Consider the following 16,804-nt stretch of genomic DNA (forward strand, 5'->3'; position numbering starts at 1 on the left):
AAAAAAAAAAAAATGTACAAAATGATGTATGTAAAAATAACTGTTATTTTAAAAAAATACATAAATAAATATTTACTTATGCATAGAGGAACAGGGGTGTAGACCAGAGGTGCAGGGCGTGAGAGGATTCACCAAAGACACAGTGGGGAACAGAACAGGCAGATTGACTGAAATACTCTGCTGAGGGGAGCAACAGGTGAGACAGGAGAGGTCTGCTGCGCCATGTGGGTCAGCTCCCTGGCCAGGGATAGAACTTTGAGGCCGCTGCAGAGATAGTTTGATAGCACTGAATCCCCAGAATACCAAGGAGGCCCCTACAATATTCTTTAAATGTGAAACAGTTTTCTAATAAAGGTTACTCCTTAGGGATATTTGAGCTACTGTATTTGTTAAGATGACATAGTCAACATAGGTCAGTTGGAAACTGAACACTGCCTGTGGATGAGGGTGGGACCTGGGGAGAAGATGGTAATGATTATCTCTGAGTGACATAAACTGCCTGCCAGGCATTGCACTCAGCACAACACATGCATTCTTCTGTAATCCTCACTACCACCCCATGAGGTTGACTGTACATTTAGACACACTTCCTAGATGAAGAAACTGAAGCACAGTGAGGTACACAGAGAAGATCGTCTCATTCTAGTGTCCCACTTAGTCATTCTATATCATCAGTCCGGACTCAATACTGTCCAGGGGAGAATTGTAGCATGTTCCTGGATTCCAAACTCTTAGTAAACAACCTCTGCTTTGACCGTCTATCCACCAAAAAAACTTCAGGTTATAATTTGGGCTCTGGTATCATGACAAAGAGAGTTTGGTAGGTAGCTTCTTCCCATAAAAAGAGCAGATTGATGGTTTCCTGCCTAGCTCAGCCTGCTGACCACTCGGTAACCAAGACTCAGGCCCTTGGAGCCTGAACATTCCCAACCTCCAGTGTGGGACCGGATCCTGGAATGCTCTGCTCCATCTCACACTGCTGGGCTCTCCCACTCCAACCTCCAGATTCAATTCCATTCGAGCTTCTGTTTTCCATAGATACCATGCCTCAGTTTTACTCTTTAGCTAAAAAGGAAGTTGGCAAATTCAAACTTTCACTAACACTTTGAAAGTCTCACCCTCCATCATTTTGACTACTCTTTTTCTCTCCTTTTCATATAAATGTTTTCTTTAAAACAAAAACAAAACAGAAGACACCCCATTATCAAGGCTTTCTTGCAACTGGTTGATTCATTCATGTGTGGCAGTTCTCTTACTGTTACCCCCAGAAAAGCTTGTCTTTGTCCACCCTCTGGGCTCTGTCAAGAAGTAAGAAGTGACATTTCAGCTACTCCCTTGATCACTGTTCCTTTGGGTTCCTGGATCTAATTTCCAATGTGGAGAGGGGGTTCTCTAGACCTACAATAGATACCAGTTGAGTGTCCAGAATTCAATTTAATTCTTACCCTGTCTACCCAGAGATAGCATCAGGTTTCACAGGTGAAGGACTCAGTCCCCTAAGACAGGCCCTCTGGCCCCTCACTTCTGATAAACACCCCTTCTTGGGATCAATTGCTAGAACAGCTCATAGAACTCAGAGAAACTTGCATCCATTTATTATACAAGGTTATGACTCAGGGACAGCCAGATGAATGAGATGCAGTCAACAAAGTATGGAGAAAGGCTGCGGAGACCCCCCGCCCCTCTGGGAGTGCTGGTCTCCCTGTACCCCCAAGTCTTCGCCAGAAGATTTTGAAGTTTTTATGGGGGCTTTATTACATAGTCATGATTGCTGAAAGCTTTGGCCACTGACAACTGATTCAACTCCAGCCGCTCTCCTCTCCCTGGTATGCCAACCCTCTAACCACACCCTGGCTCCTCTGGCAACCTGCACACTCGGTGCAGGCCAAAGTCACCATTAGCATAACAAAAGACACCTTGACTGTTCCTATTGCTTAGGAAATTTCAAGGGTTTGGGGAGCTCTCTGATCAGGTAGAAGTTCAAAAACACCTTTCTTGGTGTAAATTACAACATCATAACTATGCTAATGAAATTCTCTACATGTATGTACATATGTACATGTGCTATTCTCATATAGACAGAAAGACATTATAGTATCTACATATATAATACATTTTCTCTGTTTTTTTCTACAGGAAAAGATCCAGTGTTAAGAATGAGCTTTTACTAGGCCTTAGGTTCCACCCCAAATGCCCCAGGACCCTATCCACTGACACTACTTGAAAGATCCATCTATAGAGCCATGACCTGACTCCACTGGAGGCTCCAGGAACTGAGGGGAGCCAATCTTAAGACTCACAAACTTTATCAGGCCCTAATGAAAAAAGTGAATTTGGCCCATCAGAGTTCTCTCTTTGCAATTTGTCTAGGGACACTAGGAAATGGGGTTTATGAGTGATGGTGCTGAGGGTAAAAAGAAGTTGCACATGCCATCAGGCCTATTAGGACAAGCCATGCCAGCATGCCAGGACGAGCCATGTGCATGCTGGTTTTGGGAAGGAGTTGAAAGTCACAGTGGTCTAAATAGGGTCAAGAAGCTGCTAGAAACAGAAGAGGCAAAAATGAAATAGACATCTCAGTGTTCAAGATGATAAATGGGAAAAACGAGAAAAAGTGAAGGGCCCTGGGGCCTGGGAGGAAGAAGGGACAAGAACCAAAGCATCGAGGAATGTTAGAAATGAGTACATGACTGGTTCAGTCAGAGGTACGACTGAAATTATCACTGAAACCCTCTGTAACATCATAACACCCTAAATTCTTACCAATGACAAAGTCTCTCAGCAGGTCTGTCAAGCGCTCCCCCAGTCTCCATTGGTGCAACAAGGACCCTTCCCTCTACCAGTACATTTTTTCTAGTAACAGGCAGCAGACCACATACCAGACAAGGGAAGATAGTGCCATGATGATTTATAGACTTAGCATGAGTAGAAGAACAGGCCGAGGGTCCACTCCACCTTTCTAGACATGGCTGGCAATGAACAGACTCCATTACTGCCAGGCGCAGTCACTCTGCCACTTAGCCCCAGGTAAGTCCTCTCCGCCCACCCCCGGCTCATCAATGTCATCCCAGCCCTGATCTGTGATCGAGTAGGAAAGTTTTCTATAAATCCTTTAAGTGACAGAAGCTTTTCCTCTCCATATAAAACAAACACATTTCTATTTTAGCTGCATATATGAATCTTTTCTATCATTCTTGCTCAAATTCTCTATTTTTTCAGAGAAGCTGGGCAGTAAGGGGGGGGTTACTGAAAAGTCAAGTCAAAAGTAACATTAAAATACATTTTCCAAGGTCCTAAGCATGTACAGAAATGACTCCTTGACTTAATAGAGCTGCAAACACAATGGGGGAAATGTAGCACTTGGCATGTGGCCTGCAGGGCTCATTATTTTACAATTATACCCAGATGTCAAGCATCAGTGTTGGCATTTAAAGCCTACAGAGTTGGTGAGTGTTTAAAATGGTTCATGTCTGCTTCTGCAAAAGTTAAAGTGAAGGGAAGACAGGACTGTTTTACACAGCATGTGTTTTTCCTAACTAGCCAGCGACAAGTTGCAAGAAAGAGTTATACAGGTACTTACTATTTATAACCCATGGCCACATCCACAAAATACTTTCTTCTCTGTCGATAGACATTGTCCTTAAATCCCTTGAACAGAAAAAGAGATTAAGTCATTTAACGGGGGTGCCAAAAAATTAGCTGCAGAAAGCCTAAAAGAAAATCACCGTGGTGTTTACTGAGTGTCAAGTTCAAATGTAAATTCTACCCTTGGATGACCGTCTTGATGACACAGGCAGAAGCGAGTTGTGCTTACAGTAAAACCTCATTAAATTTGGTCTGTACTAATTTGGGATGTATGGGAATTCTGGTTAAAGTTTACTTTTCTACTAAGTAGGCAGAATGGCTTAGTGAAGCAAATTGATACTGTGAACAGTATCCTTTGCTTTTCAAGTATCATTTACATGTAATTGATCTTAATCGCAAACTAATTAAAACAGGTCTCTTTAACATGGTTCCTCTGTCAGCTAGCCAATATAGAATTGCTTTGTGTAAATGACCAATGGATGTACATTTATTAAAAATCCTATTATTCCAAATCATCATCAAATCCCCAAATTAGTACGAATTCAGGAGGCTTTGCTGTATTTGATGAGTGCAGCCACAAAATGCAAGATCAATTAGAAAGGACTCATGCACAGGACTGCAAGTTAGCTCTCTTCCACCTGAGTTCCTATGATTCTGATTAGTTTTCAGCCAGTTGGAGACTTGTACCTGTCATCACGCACTTGGGAAATTAAACATCCTATCTGTCATTCTTCAGTCAAGTGGAATCCTTCTGAGAGGACCTCTGCGCTTACTCAACAATCTCTCCTGTTGTCAACACACTTTCCAGTTTCCTTTCCTTCGGGTGCTTTCACACAATCAGTTCTATCTGGGGTTGTTTCTTCAGACTGCTGAAACCCAGAAGGAATTGTTTCAATTTAGCTTTCTACCTCCGCCAGTCTTGCAAACTCCAAGGAAACAGGCAGCAGGGCCCTGCTCTAAGAATGGAGGCCAGACAAGAAGACAGGGCTCTGGGAAGCTGAGCACTCAGCAGAGGACTGACGAGCTGGGTCCCCAGGGGCCTGATACATCTGCTGCCACCAGGCCATCGCTGCAGGGAAGCGCTTCAAGTGGAGCCTCAAACTCACGAAAACTGTCTCATTCTCTAGTCTAGCTGAAGGAGAATTAGCCCTGAGGACAAATCTTCACAGGACTCTGTTGGGCAGAAATGAAAACCTTCCATTGCCAACAGCCTCTCGCAGGAAAGACCAGAGAGTTCCTAATACAAGAGAGCACGAGGGCTCTGAGATCACCTGATGATGGGCAGAAATTTAAAACACCATCCTAGAAGCTAGCCCTTTTTTTTCTTTTATGAACTAGGCAGTTTTTTTTTTTTTTAAGATTTATTTATTTATGCCTACAAGAACTGGGGTACAGGACAGTGGTTTAGGGGATGGAGTGAGACAGTGTGAGGAGCAGAACAAGTGGATTGACTGAAATACACTGCTGAGGGGCGCAGTGGGTGAGCCAAGAGAGGTCTGCTGGGCCATGTGGGTCAGCTCCCTGGCCAGCTGGGGATCCATAGGGATGAAACTCTTGTTGCAGTGACTGGTGACAGCTTGATAGCACTGCCTTTAACCCCTGTGCCATCAGGGAAACCCCGAATTTGACAGGTTTTAAATTGTGAAGTCTTAAAAGATGTACATACAAAATTTCATGACCCAGGTGTCCACGTTCATAAATGGGGATATGACCTAAAATGATCCGCTGTTGTGGGTCCGCAAGAGGGTCTCAGCACCCATGAGGAGGCCCAGGCAACCTGGGATGGTAAGAGTCCCAAGCACCTTTATGACGAAAAAACAAAACAAAAACTCACCCAGAAACAGAAAAGCAGGTCATGGCAAAAGAAAAGGAGTGGTATGAAAAGCTTAGCATCTGTTCCCCAGCTCCTGCCAAATCGGACACCATGGAAACAGCATCGTAATCTGGTGGATTTCCTGAAGAATCTCGAACGGCTCTCCTCAGCAAACACCTGCACCTTTTCCAGGCATGCAAGAGGGTGATTTGCTCATCATGCCTCATTAGTTGAATGTGGTGGTAATTATGCAAATGTCATGGGCTATCCGGAACTTTCAGGATTGAGCCAGGGACTGGCAAAATACAACAGGGCGGCTAACTGTCCTAGTGATTAGAGATACAGCAGCTCTCGCCTGTCCATTCTGATGAAGCCAGGGAATAAGGTTACCAAATCAAACATGCCATACCTGGGGCATACACAGACTAAAAAAAAGTGGTTGCTGTTTATCTGAAGTTCAAGTTTGACTGAGTATTCTATATATTTATTTGCTAACTCTGGCAACTCTAGGGCCTGGAGAGCATCCAACATACACCCCCTTCCGCTTTCAGTTCAGGTCAAGGGGAACTTAAGGCCCAATCCACATTTTCAAGTGCTCAGCTAAGTGTACATTGGCACTCAAGTCGCTATCCCAGCTCAATCCTGGTGGAATATTTGAATATCTGGGTAGCTTGAAATACTACAAGCCTAATCACATTCTCAGAGTTCAGATTTAAGCACTCTGAGGTGGGACCCTGGCCTCAAAGATTACTTAAATAGAAAGTCTGGACCAGGATCATTAATTTATTAGTTCTCAAATTTTAGAACTAAAATCTCTTGCAACACCTTTTAAATGCAGACTTCAGGGACTATCTAGGAACTTTGATTCAGTGGGCTTCAGGGGAGCCTCAAGATATTACATCTGTAACAAACTCGTAATGGATGGACTTAACTATACATTGAAAAACCTTCCCAGTCTAGATTCTTGCCACTTAAAGTGTGGTCCCCACACACCCAGTACAAGCAGCCACTGGGTGTTCCCTAGAAATGCAAACTCTCAAGCCCCTCATGTCTGCATTTTCAAAAGAGCTGCCAAGTGATTTACTTGTTCATTAAAGTTTCAGAGGTAGCCACCTCGTAATGAACTCTTTCTAGAGAACCTCAACAGAATGGTCGTATATTTGAAGCTCCTCTGACCCAGCCAAGCACAGGGTGTATAGGGTAAATTAAATTGATCAGGATTTTTATGGCCTCTAGCTATCACCTGAGGTTTTGATCATGAAGGTATGTGGGCATGGGGCACACGTGCCTGATTATGGGCTCCTGAGTGTGGGTGCGTGTGAATATGCAAGTGTGCACACCTGTGCCTAGGAGGCAGTGGGAAAGGGTGGTGCCACCTTGGGGAGGTTGCTTTCTCGAGTTGCTGTCTCCCTGCTGGCTTTTTTCCCCCTGCTTACCATTAGAACCTGTGAAGATGAGGGTTAAATCTCAATACTATCACTTAGCATGGCTATGGCCTGAGTTCAATCTCCTGCCGGGCGCTGACCCACATGGCACAGCAGAATTCTCCTGACCTACCCACTGCTCCCCTCAGCAGTGTATTTCAGTCAGTCTGCCTGCTTTGCTCCCCACTCTGTCTCTGGTGAATCACCTCAACCTCCTCCCCACACACACTTCTGGCCTATACCCCAGTTCTTTTACATACACACACACCCAAAAAAAATTTTTTTGAAAAAAATCATTTTTAAAAACAAAAATAACTGAAAATAATGCCAAGGGTCCCAAAATTCTTTCAAATTGCTGGAACCGATAGTGACCCTACCCAGCCTGGAATGGTTGCAAAATAGGATATTATCCTTAAATTATAATCCCTATCTCAGACCAGAGATTATTCTAGGCAAATAAGAAAGCCCTTAAACAATGCTTTCCATCCTCATTAGATAATACCTGATTTAAAACGCTCATTTACCATCATCAAATTTTGCATAATGAACATTTGGTGTGCTTGTAAAAAATATATATAGGTGGCTTAAAAAATGACAAATGATGTAGGAGATTGCTAAGTACTTGCAATTATTTCAAGTGGCTGCACAGAAAATAAGAGAAGGTATTATAAGGTGGGACTAATTAGGAGTAACGGAACAAAACTACACACAGGAAAATTTATACTGGGTATCAGAATAAATTTTTTACAACAAGGTCGGTGGTTCCTGTGGTTGGAGCCTGAAAATGGCTGACCCCCTTTCTCCAAGTTGAGTAATTTTCAAACTAGACTAAGGAGCACTGGAAATAGGAGCATGGCAAGAAATCCTTCACTGTCCAGGCACTGATCTGGATAATTTAACACAGCGTTTCCATTCCTGGAGTGAAACATTTACTCCTGCCAAAATTCTTTCTAGTTGTTTTATTAACAAGGGTTTTCAAATGTCCCACTGGGATCAATAAAAATTTCATTTCCTACTTTTTAACACAAAAAATTTGAGGTGCAGAGGTAGAGGGACTTGCTCAAGGTCATCCTGCTTGTTTGCAGCATAAGGAAAATATGGTGCTTCTGGGTAGTCTATTATTGCAGAACTCTCAAATCAGGTTTCCATTCCACTCTGACTCCTCTGGATGTGGGGGGTGGGGGTGAGGTACTAAATGGATGATTATTCAAGGCACTCGAGTGTTTTTCTAGTAATTAGGAACTTTACATGTGAATTACTGTGAATTATTCTGAAATTTTAGATTATGGTGGCCAACAGAAGACATCCGTCCTTGAGTGAATTCAGCTTTAGAAATGAACACAGTTGAATTAGATCTATTTGACCATATTTTGGAATAGTACATTATGAATTGGTCTGAATTGGTATATTATGTCAAATGACCAGTTGGATTGAAAAGTTCTCTTAAAGTTGTCAGTTTCCTTTCAAACAGAGGTTCTCAAACTTAAGTGTGGGCTTGTGAAAAGAAGTTCCAGATGATTCTGACAGAGCGGGTCCTAGGAACACACTTGGAGAACAGCTGCATTGAGAACTGTCATACTCTCAGCTTCCCCAAGTCCCTTCATTTAAGTAAAATGAACGTCTCTAAACCGTTACCCTCACACGGAAAGGCCTCCTATTCACACAACCCAATTTGCTTGGGTTTCGCTCTTTTAACTGTCTATTATTAAACAAGAGGCACCAAGAAAAAAAAAATGCTCGTAAGAAATATTTCTTACCTCTAGCAGACTTTTAACTGTACTTCATTCTGACCATGAAGAAGCGCCACGTCTCTTGTGTTAAATAAAAACTTATGTCAGTGGGAGGGAGGGGATAAAGGGAAGGACTTACCTAAGTATCATTATTTCTTTAAAGGTGGTTGGTTTTATTAGAGTTCTGGGGAGATGTGGCAGATAGATTCAGACTAGATGTGGCGAGAGATGCAAGCATCACAGTCTTGTTCTAAAAATCTCTGCCTTCCATTAAGTCTGAGATCCACCACAACACTCTGCTCCTAACTACTTACAGTCAAGGAAAATTGCAAGGAGAATTTTATTCTCCTACTGAGAGGGGAGGCCGCCCCTGCCAAGTTTCCCATAAAGGTGATCCACTTCAGCTCACTGTTTTTTCTGGGACCACCATATGCAAGTATATTTCAGCTTGTCTAATTCTGCAGAAATACTCCTGTAGGTTTAGAATCTCCCCCTCTAGCCCACCCTTTTAAAAATAGTTTCTACATAGAAATATCATCCTTGTAACCTGCACCTAGCGGATGCACTGGCCCTGGGAAGCGCTATCCTTTGAAGGCTTGCTCTCACTGATGAGACTAGATAGAAAATTGCTCTACGATGAAGCATTACAGCACAGAACATGGTGCATTGCCTGGCACGGGTAGAGCTGGAAGAGCAGGTGTGGAATGGATTCACCAGACACTTACTGGGTGATCGGCATCAAGCTCAGAGCCATACATGAGGACTCTGTGGGAGCATTTGTCTAACTCAGAGATCTTCCGGGGGAACCAAGGCACATCCTCTAGCTCTGTTGAAAACATAGTGCAGGTTCAAAATTATTAACTCACAGACTGTGTTTCCCCTGTGCAACATTTGTCAGATTACAAAAAGGCCTTGCCTTCTTCCTCAGTCCAAATGTTCTCTGGCGGATTCAGAGTCACAATTGTGGCTTGAAATTTCAGCAACTGAATGAGCTCATTGAATTCTGTTTTGCCACATTCACAATCCACAAAGATTTCTACCTCCGAACTTCTTCGCCGGGACTTTCTGGACTCAATATGAACCATGTTAACATGTTTTTCCTGAGGAAACATAAGCAACATCTCTAAATCACTTTGAAGCCATGATGAAGAAAGGCTGGTTCAACTCAAGCAATAAAACACCAGTGCCCACAAAGGAAGAGAAGTCAATTTCACTCTTTGGTTGACTAAAACATGGAAATGTTGCCAACCATTGTCTCTATTAATAGGAATAAAAATTATGGATGGATTTTCCTGCCTCAAACAACAACAAAAAAGAGGGGATATTTAGGTATTTAAAGGACCCTATATAGGGGTCTCCCTAAAGGCCCAAGGGGTTAAGTCTCAACACTATTAAGCTATCAGCAGCCACTGAAGCAGGAGTTTGATCCCTGGCCAGGGGGGTGACCCCCATGGCACAGGAGGCATCTCTTGCCTTGCTGGCTGCTCCTCTGAGCAATATATTTTAGTAGATCTGCCTGTTCTGCTCTCCACTCTATCTCTGGTGAATCCTCTCACCCTCCCACACCTCTAATCTATACCCTAGCTCTTGTATGCATAAATAAAACTGCATAAATAAATAAAATAAAGGACCCTATATATGTACTATACTTATGAAGGGCCCTATAAAATGTATCATCAATTCCCAGAGGGGTCCACATCCCACTGGTGGCTTGCATGATTACTTGGAGGAGGGAGGGTTAGTTGAAATATCATATAGTCCCAGACATATTTTTTAAAGATTTTATTCTATTATTTATGCATACAGAACTCGGGTACAGGCCAGAGGCACAAGGTCAGCAAGAGGATTCACCAGAGAGGGAGTGGAGAGCAGAACAGACAGATCAATGAAGTACACCGCTGAGGGGCACACGGGCAAGACATGAAAGACCTGCTATGCCTTTTGGGTCAGCTCCTTGGCCAAGGGTCAAACTCATGCTGCTACTGAAGAGGCTAGCTTCATAGTGTTGCATTTTTACCCATTGTGCCGCCAAGAAGGGCCCAGACATACTTATTTTTTCAAGGGAACACTTAAAGTGGTATAAAATTTCCTTTTGGAATAATTTAAAGTTTAAAAATAAAATGTTCCCTTGAAAAAATAAGTAGTATAAATGGCAGGCAAATGAGGTAGTAATTGAGAAGGTGACATGAAAATGACTGATATCTGGGAAACACTGGCCGAGAATGACCAACTTGCAGGAAAAGAAAAAGGAGCAAGAAAGGCAGGCAAGAGAGGGTGGCTGATGGAAGAAACAAGCACCTCTAAATGGAACCTCTTAGTAAATGGTATGTTCGCCACAGTCCAGGCTTGCTTCAATTGCTGTATGGGAAATCCATGCAGACTGGATTTCAAGGGTGAAAGTCTCCTTGCTCTAAGGCACTCAAAGGAGCAATTCAATATTGACAAATCAGATTTAACTAACCGAGGTAGGGTTGCCATTTTTCCTATTGGTTAACTGAGAGCGACGTTCTCCTCTCCACTATAACCCCTACATAAATAGCCACATCCCCTCACTGCAGATATACTCGTAAAACTCTGAATGAACTCAGAATTTTCAGCACAGGGCCAATGATAAAGCTTTCCCAGCACCAGAATAAGATCAAGTCAAACAGCATCCTCCTCTAGATTAAAAAAAAAAAAAATACAACTTTAGTCCTGTGGCCAAGAAACTAAATGCTCTATTTCTGCCTTTATTAGCCTTTGTACGAATTCCACATTTTCTAAATGCGCTGACCATAAAGATAAGACTCATAATAAGTTCAAGACTCAAAAGTCTTCACATGCATTGTATCACTTTGTTGAGTCTGAGTCATATTTTCAAGTGAAGGAACTGAGGTCTAGATGGGTCAAGTGACCTAGCTCTGGCCCCTTGACTAGCTGATGGTCAAGTGAAAATTACCAGCTGCTAACTACTTCTCCAGGGATTTTTTTCCACAGCACCCAGCTGTCCATTTGAATTGGCCTGCCTTTGGGGCCTTTATGGAATAACATTGGACAATATAATTATGTGTAAATTATTTCCCCAGATTTCCATTACCACTGTTTATGGTGCCTGATCCTTTCTTCAAGGTCAAAAGAGAACAAGGAAATGCCTCCCATATCAGGCTTATTGCCCCCCTCTGGTCATCAAATCGCCATCATCCTAATGTTTCATATCTACACTTTGTAAAGTACTTTCACTCAGATTATTCCTTCACAACATCCTTGTTAGGTAGGAATTATTATTGTTGTGTTACAAATAAAGACAATGAACATAGGAATCAGCTAGTGATCAGCAAAAGCAGGACACTGGCTTAAATCCTCTCACTACAATTACAACCAGCTCTCTACTGGGCTAGCCGCCCCCAGCGCCAAGCATGGCAAGCTGCATCTTGCAGTTCTAATCATCAGCCAGTGCCCCTAAATTAAATGCATTTTAAGCAAGGGTACTTGCTTCAGGGTGGAGGAGACATCAGGTGTACTGGCAAGCAGACAATATCCAAGCTCTTTCTCGAGGATTCAAACTAACGATTTGGGTGTGGGAAAGGTTAACACATTTTTATAAGATTAGGAGTGTTAGTCTGAGCTTTCATATACAAAAAATGACTCAAGACACATGAGGTTCGTGAAACAACGAGACTGCAGGGAATACCAAGTGCCTGTACTGAGACTGCTTATTGCAGGCAATAAATGTGTTCCTAGAACAATTCAAACGTTAACAAATCAAATCAGGCTGCAGGCTCTTAATATTTAAAGATACCCTGTTTGACTCTTTTTGTGTTTGCATTTCCAGGTGTGAGCCTCACACTTTTTAATTAGTGACTTCTTCACCTAGTGACAGTCTGCAGCGTCACTAATAGGCTAACTCTGAATTAATAATAAAAAACAAGTTCACAAATCTGCATTGTTCGGCAAACTCCCCTTGTAAAGCCTCATAGAGTTTGGTTTCTTTGAAACTTTCAACATATTTTCTAGAAATTGACTCAGTAATGTTTCATAAGAGATGACAGATTTGTAACCAAGAACACCGTCACTTTTAAAATAATGTAATGATATTTTACATTCACCTGAAAGAGCTTCAGCGCTTTCACCAATCCGCCAACTTCATTTTTCAAGGAGAATACGACTGCTGTCTTGCCACTTTCACTAGCAGTTTCACTTTTGCTGCTTCCCTTGTTGCCTTTTTTATCATCATTTCTGCCAGAGTTTGCCTTATTGAGCTTCAAAATAGTAGAAACACACACACACACACACACACAGATTAGTTAGGATTCCAGAGCTTTCTACAACGAGGTTTGTATGGGCTTCTAGTTTGTTTGTTTTTTCAGATAGTCCACTCTTACGCTGAAAGCCCCAGCAATCATACAGACCCAAAGAAAATTTGCTATTTCATACATAAGTTTCAGTCATAAATATTGTCTACTTTAACTTGGATACTATTTTCCAGTGCCCTTAGAGATCATCTGGATGACATTATTGGGTGTCGAAGTTAATGGCAACAAAAATCCAACATCATAAAATATAGTCTCATTTATGAATAATTCCTGCCTTCCGTTCTAGGTTCACTTTACAGCATGAAATTTGATCTGGCAAACTAGAATCATAGGAAATGAGATTCATTACTAAATGTACCAAAAATAAGACCAAACGTATTTTTCACAGCAATAATCATACTTTCAGTGATCTTAAAAACTAAATATTCATTTCATTCTGCTATCTCTCAGGACATGCATCGAAATTATGAACCTCACTCTCTGCAATTAGATCCACATTGTCAATGTGACTCTATCTGCAGAAATTCAGCACAAAAGAGTATATTCGACGGAGATCATCTGTGAACAGAGATGATATCTAAAAGCGGCTATTAAAATTCAGCCTCGAGTGGCAAAGGTGAAAGAGAAACAAAGTTGACCAGTGTATCATTAGGAGCAGAGAGTCGAATCTGAGAAGCTGAAAAAGATTAACATGTCATTAGTCATTCAAGATACTATAATACATGACTAAATAATAACTATTAGTCCTACTGGCTAAACGTAAAAATGACAGATTCTAGGACCTCAGATCATACTGTCAGAAATGTGAATTTAAAACCTGGAAGTTTTACTTGACAGAGCAAGTAAAATTAGAGTGCACTTTTTTCCGTTCTTTATATGCAAATGATGAACTGGGCAAACACAGAACTTTCTCCCTGGCAAATAGTGATATAATACAGCAAACAGTGTTACTTCCTCACAAAATTGAGAAGCATACATTTGATATGGAACTCAGTGAATAGTGGCTTGCTATGTCTTCTCTGATTTCTCTACTGGTTTACTTTTACGTGTTAGTATTTCACTTACTAGAGCTATATATCACAGAAATTAATATTTTATTATTTATTACTTGTGTGAGAGAAGTTTATGCAGGCATTGACATTTGACTTAGCAAACCTCCACATCTTCCTCTTCCTCATATAACATAAAGTTCTTACATATTTCAATAGTATTTTTTTACAGGAAAGGGTCACACATTAATCATAACACTAGGTTTTCTTTGTTTTCCTTTTAGCAATTCATTATGACTTCAAAATTCCTCAATATTAATATCTCAACCAAATATTCATGGTATTTAAGTGTTAGAAAATCAATTCATATTTTTGGTCTCATTTTTGCAAATTGACTTAAGTAGTTTACGAAACTTGCCCTGATTAGTTTTCAAATTTTTTAGCAGCAATAATCTACCAATATAGTACAACACTCTGGCATATATTTGGAACAGCAATATTAAAACAGACTTTTTTTGATGAATCAAGCTGTGTTGATAAATTCTGGTAGCAAAGTAATGAAATATGTAATATTTTTATTGACTAGGAATATGACTACATTTTTCTTTCACTGTCTTTTATTAAATCCCATGATTTTGCCTTTTAAAATGCTGGAAAATACAACTTTTTAATTTGTTAATATTAATTTGTTAATGTCTTAATACTGAAACAAGTGCATTGTTTTTGTTACTCCATAAATTAAATTGGAAAAAAAATGAAATGAGGTAACAGGAAACTTGAAAAGAATTCAAGCTTTTTTTATTCCAATAACCAACATTTATGAACAAGAATAGAAAATGTTATTTCTATTTAAAGACTAGGTTTTGCAGATGGAAGAGGGTATAGTAAGCAAAGTATATCTACTATAACAAATAAATATGGAGTCAGAGGAATCAACTTTATTTCTTCTACCTGCTTCTAATTATAAAAAGGACTTCTCAGATTTCAAAAGTTCTATACACTAGTTTTGGTTGTGGTATAAGATATTCGTTTATCTAACCTCTCCTTGTTGTTCAGGAACTTCTTTCTTTTTTTCTACTTATAAACTTTGAGGTATGGAAGTTTAGAATTAAGGATCAGTAACAAAGTGAGAAGGAAGACCGAAGAAGAGAAGAGGCAGGATAAAAAGGATACTTGAGGAAAGAGTTGAGATGTATGTGCTTACTCTACACCATGTGTCCCTATGGTGAGAACATGATCACTACCTTAGAAAATGCTCCTCTAGAGAGTGCTAGCTACTCGGTACTCACTGTTAAGTTGCCAAGTAGCTGATGCTCTTCAGGCACTGCAGAATCCAAGGAAAATCCTCTCCTTGCCCAGTATTTACTGGAAAACATCATCATTGCTGGCTGCATGGATCCCGATGTAATTTTCTTTTTCTGCAGTAGGGGGACTATAACGGCAATAGCAGAGCTGGTTTAGGTTGAGAGGAAGGGGCATGCAGACTGCAACCCTCTCAGTGCGCTGTCCAGAGCCCTGGTGCTGAAGCAAAAGCCGTGAGAACACTCCCCTCCCAGAGCTCCTTTATATGAGTGACTGGGGATTGATCGAAGGCTGATTAGAAAGAAACTCATTTCTGGCTGCCGATAGCCACAGTCAGATTACAGACCTGAAGCCTAGGGTTATCTGTGCACATGGTGCGATTTGTTTCATAGGTCGAGTAGCCATTTGGGGGTGGGAGTTGAAGAACAATACAAAACGGGGTTTTATTTGTAACGTCTCTCCCTTGACGTTAGCTCTCATCTCTCAAACCTTCTGCTGGCAAGTTAACCTTATCCTTTAGGTGACTATGAATTTTTGCTTTTTTTTTATGAAAGGAGGCAAATTGAAGAAAGATGAGCACTGCTGATCTTTTTTATATTAATCCTTTTATGATCTAATGTGTTATTACTGTATATGCATATGTATAAGAGAAAACCAGATATGGCTATCATTAAAGGCATTGTTCTTAAATCATGTGATGCACTATATGGTAATGTTCAGGCAACTGGGTTGCAAATACAATGTGAGGTTCTGATCTAAGCACATATAGATATAGGTGAGAGAGTAACCCTAGAATCTTCCTATCTACAAGTGAAGACAAAGGAAACTAAATGCTTATGTATCAGTCATTCATTTGATGCTATTGATAACTATAGGATATTTCCTTTTCAGTTATAACTAGATCAAATCCAACAATTTAAAGTGCGTGGAACCATTGATATATACTTATTATTCAAACTTTAGTAAGTCGTAAAATTCAGCACATCCAGGAGAATATTAGCAGGCCTTCTGAAGGATAAAAGACTCTTAACCAAACATGCTTGCTAACCACAAAATTGAACAAAGACTAGGACTGGCATTGTTTGTGCATATAGAAAACAAGAAAAAAAATCACAACAGAACTAAATGAATGATATAATTAGACTAAACTAGAGTTTTGAGGAGGCAAAATTATTCTTTGATCTAATTGTGACACTGTTATTTGGCTTACATTATATCTATAGCTCCAAAAAGTTAACAGAAAAGTCAAACTTTAAAATATTGAAGTAATGATAAAAATAATAAAGTTACTGAATACTTAGTGTTATCCAACTTCTATTCCTAAGCACTTTTTTAGGTAAAAACATGATTCTTTATCATAAAAACACAAGACCAGAAAACCATAGCATTAAGCAGGTAATGAAAATAACAAGAGATGTTAAAATGCAAGGGATAAAATTCATTGGATAACATCCCTACTTGTATTGGATGTAGGAACAGGAAAAAGATGCCAGAATAACTCCCAAATTTTTGACTTGGGGAACTGGATAGACAATAGTCCCATTCATTAAAGTAGACCACATTACATAATAGCAACCTAAGAGAAAATATTTAGTTTACATTTTTATACATATCATATGACAACCGCCAACAAAGATATCCAATAAACACTTGAATATATGTGATTAAA

General features: G+C 40.5%; 1 protein-coding gene across 1 annotated transcript in view; it reads right to left on the reverse strand.

Moving 5' to 3' along the window:
• Positions 1-15,360, reverse strand: part of TPH2 (tryptophan hydroxylase 2) — a 101,583-nt gene extending 86,223 nt beyond the window's left edge. Inside the window, exons 1-5 of the mRNA XM_004675883.1 lie at positions 15,123-15,360; positions 12,638-12,790; positions 9,469-9,652; positions 9,278-9,378; positions 3,581-3,648 (exon numbers count right to left, since the gene is read on the reverse strand). Coding sequence (XP_004675940.1) covers positions 3,581-3,648; positions 9,278-9,378; positions 9,469-9,652; positions 12,638-12,790; positions 15,123-15,227 — 611 coding nt within the window. The 5' untranslated portion in view covers positions 15,228-15,360. The remainder of the gene's footprint in view (positions 1-3,580; positions 3,649-9,277; positions 9,379-9,468; positions 9,653-12,637; positions 12,791-15,122) is intronic.
• Positions 15,361-16,804: the final 1,444 nt, after the last annotated feature.

The sequence above is a fragment of the Condylura cristata genome, unplaced genomic scaffold (genome assembly GCF_000260355.1).
Source record: "Condylura cristata isolate star-nosed mole 26May11 unplaced genomic scaffold, ConCri1.0 scaffold00004, whole genome shotgun sequence".
Taxonomy (NCBI): Eukaryota; Metazoa; Chordata; class Mammalia; order Eulipotyphla; family Talpidae; genus Condylura; species Condylura cristata.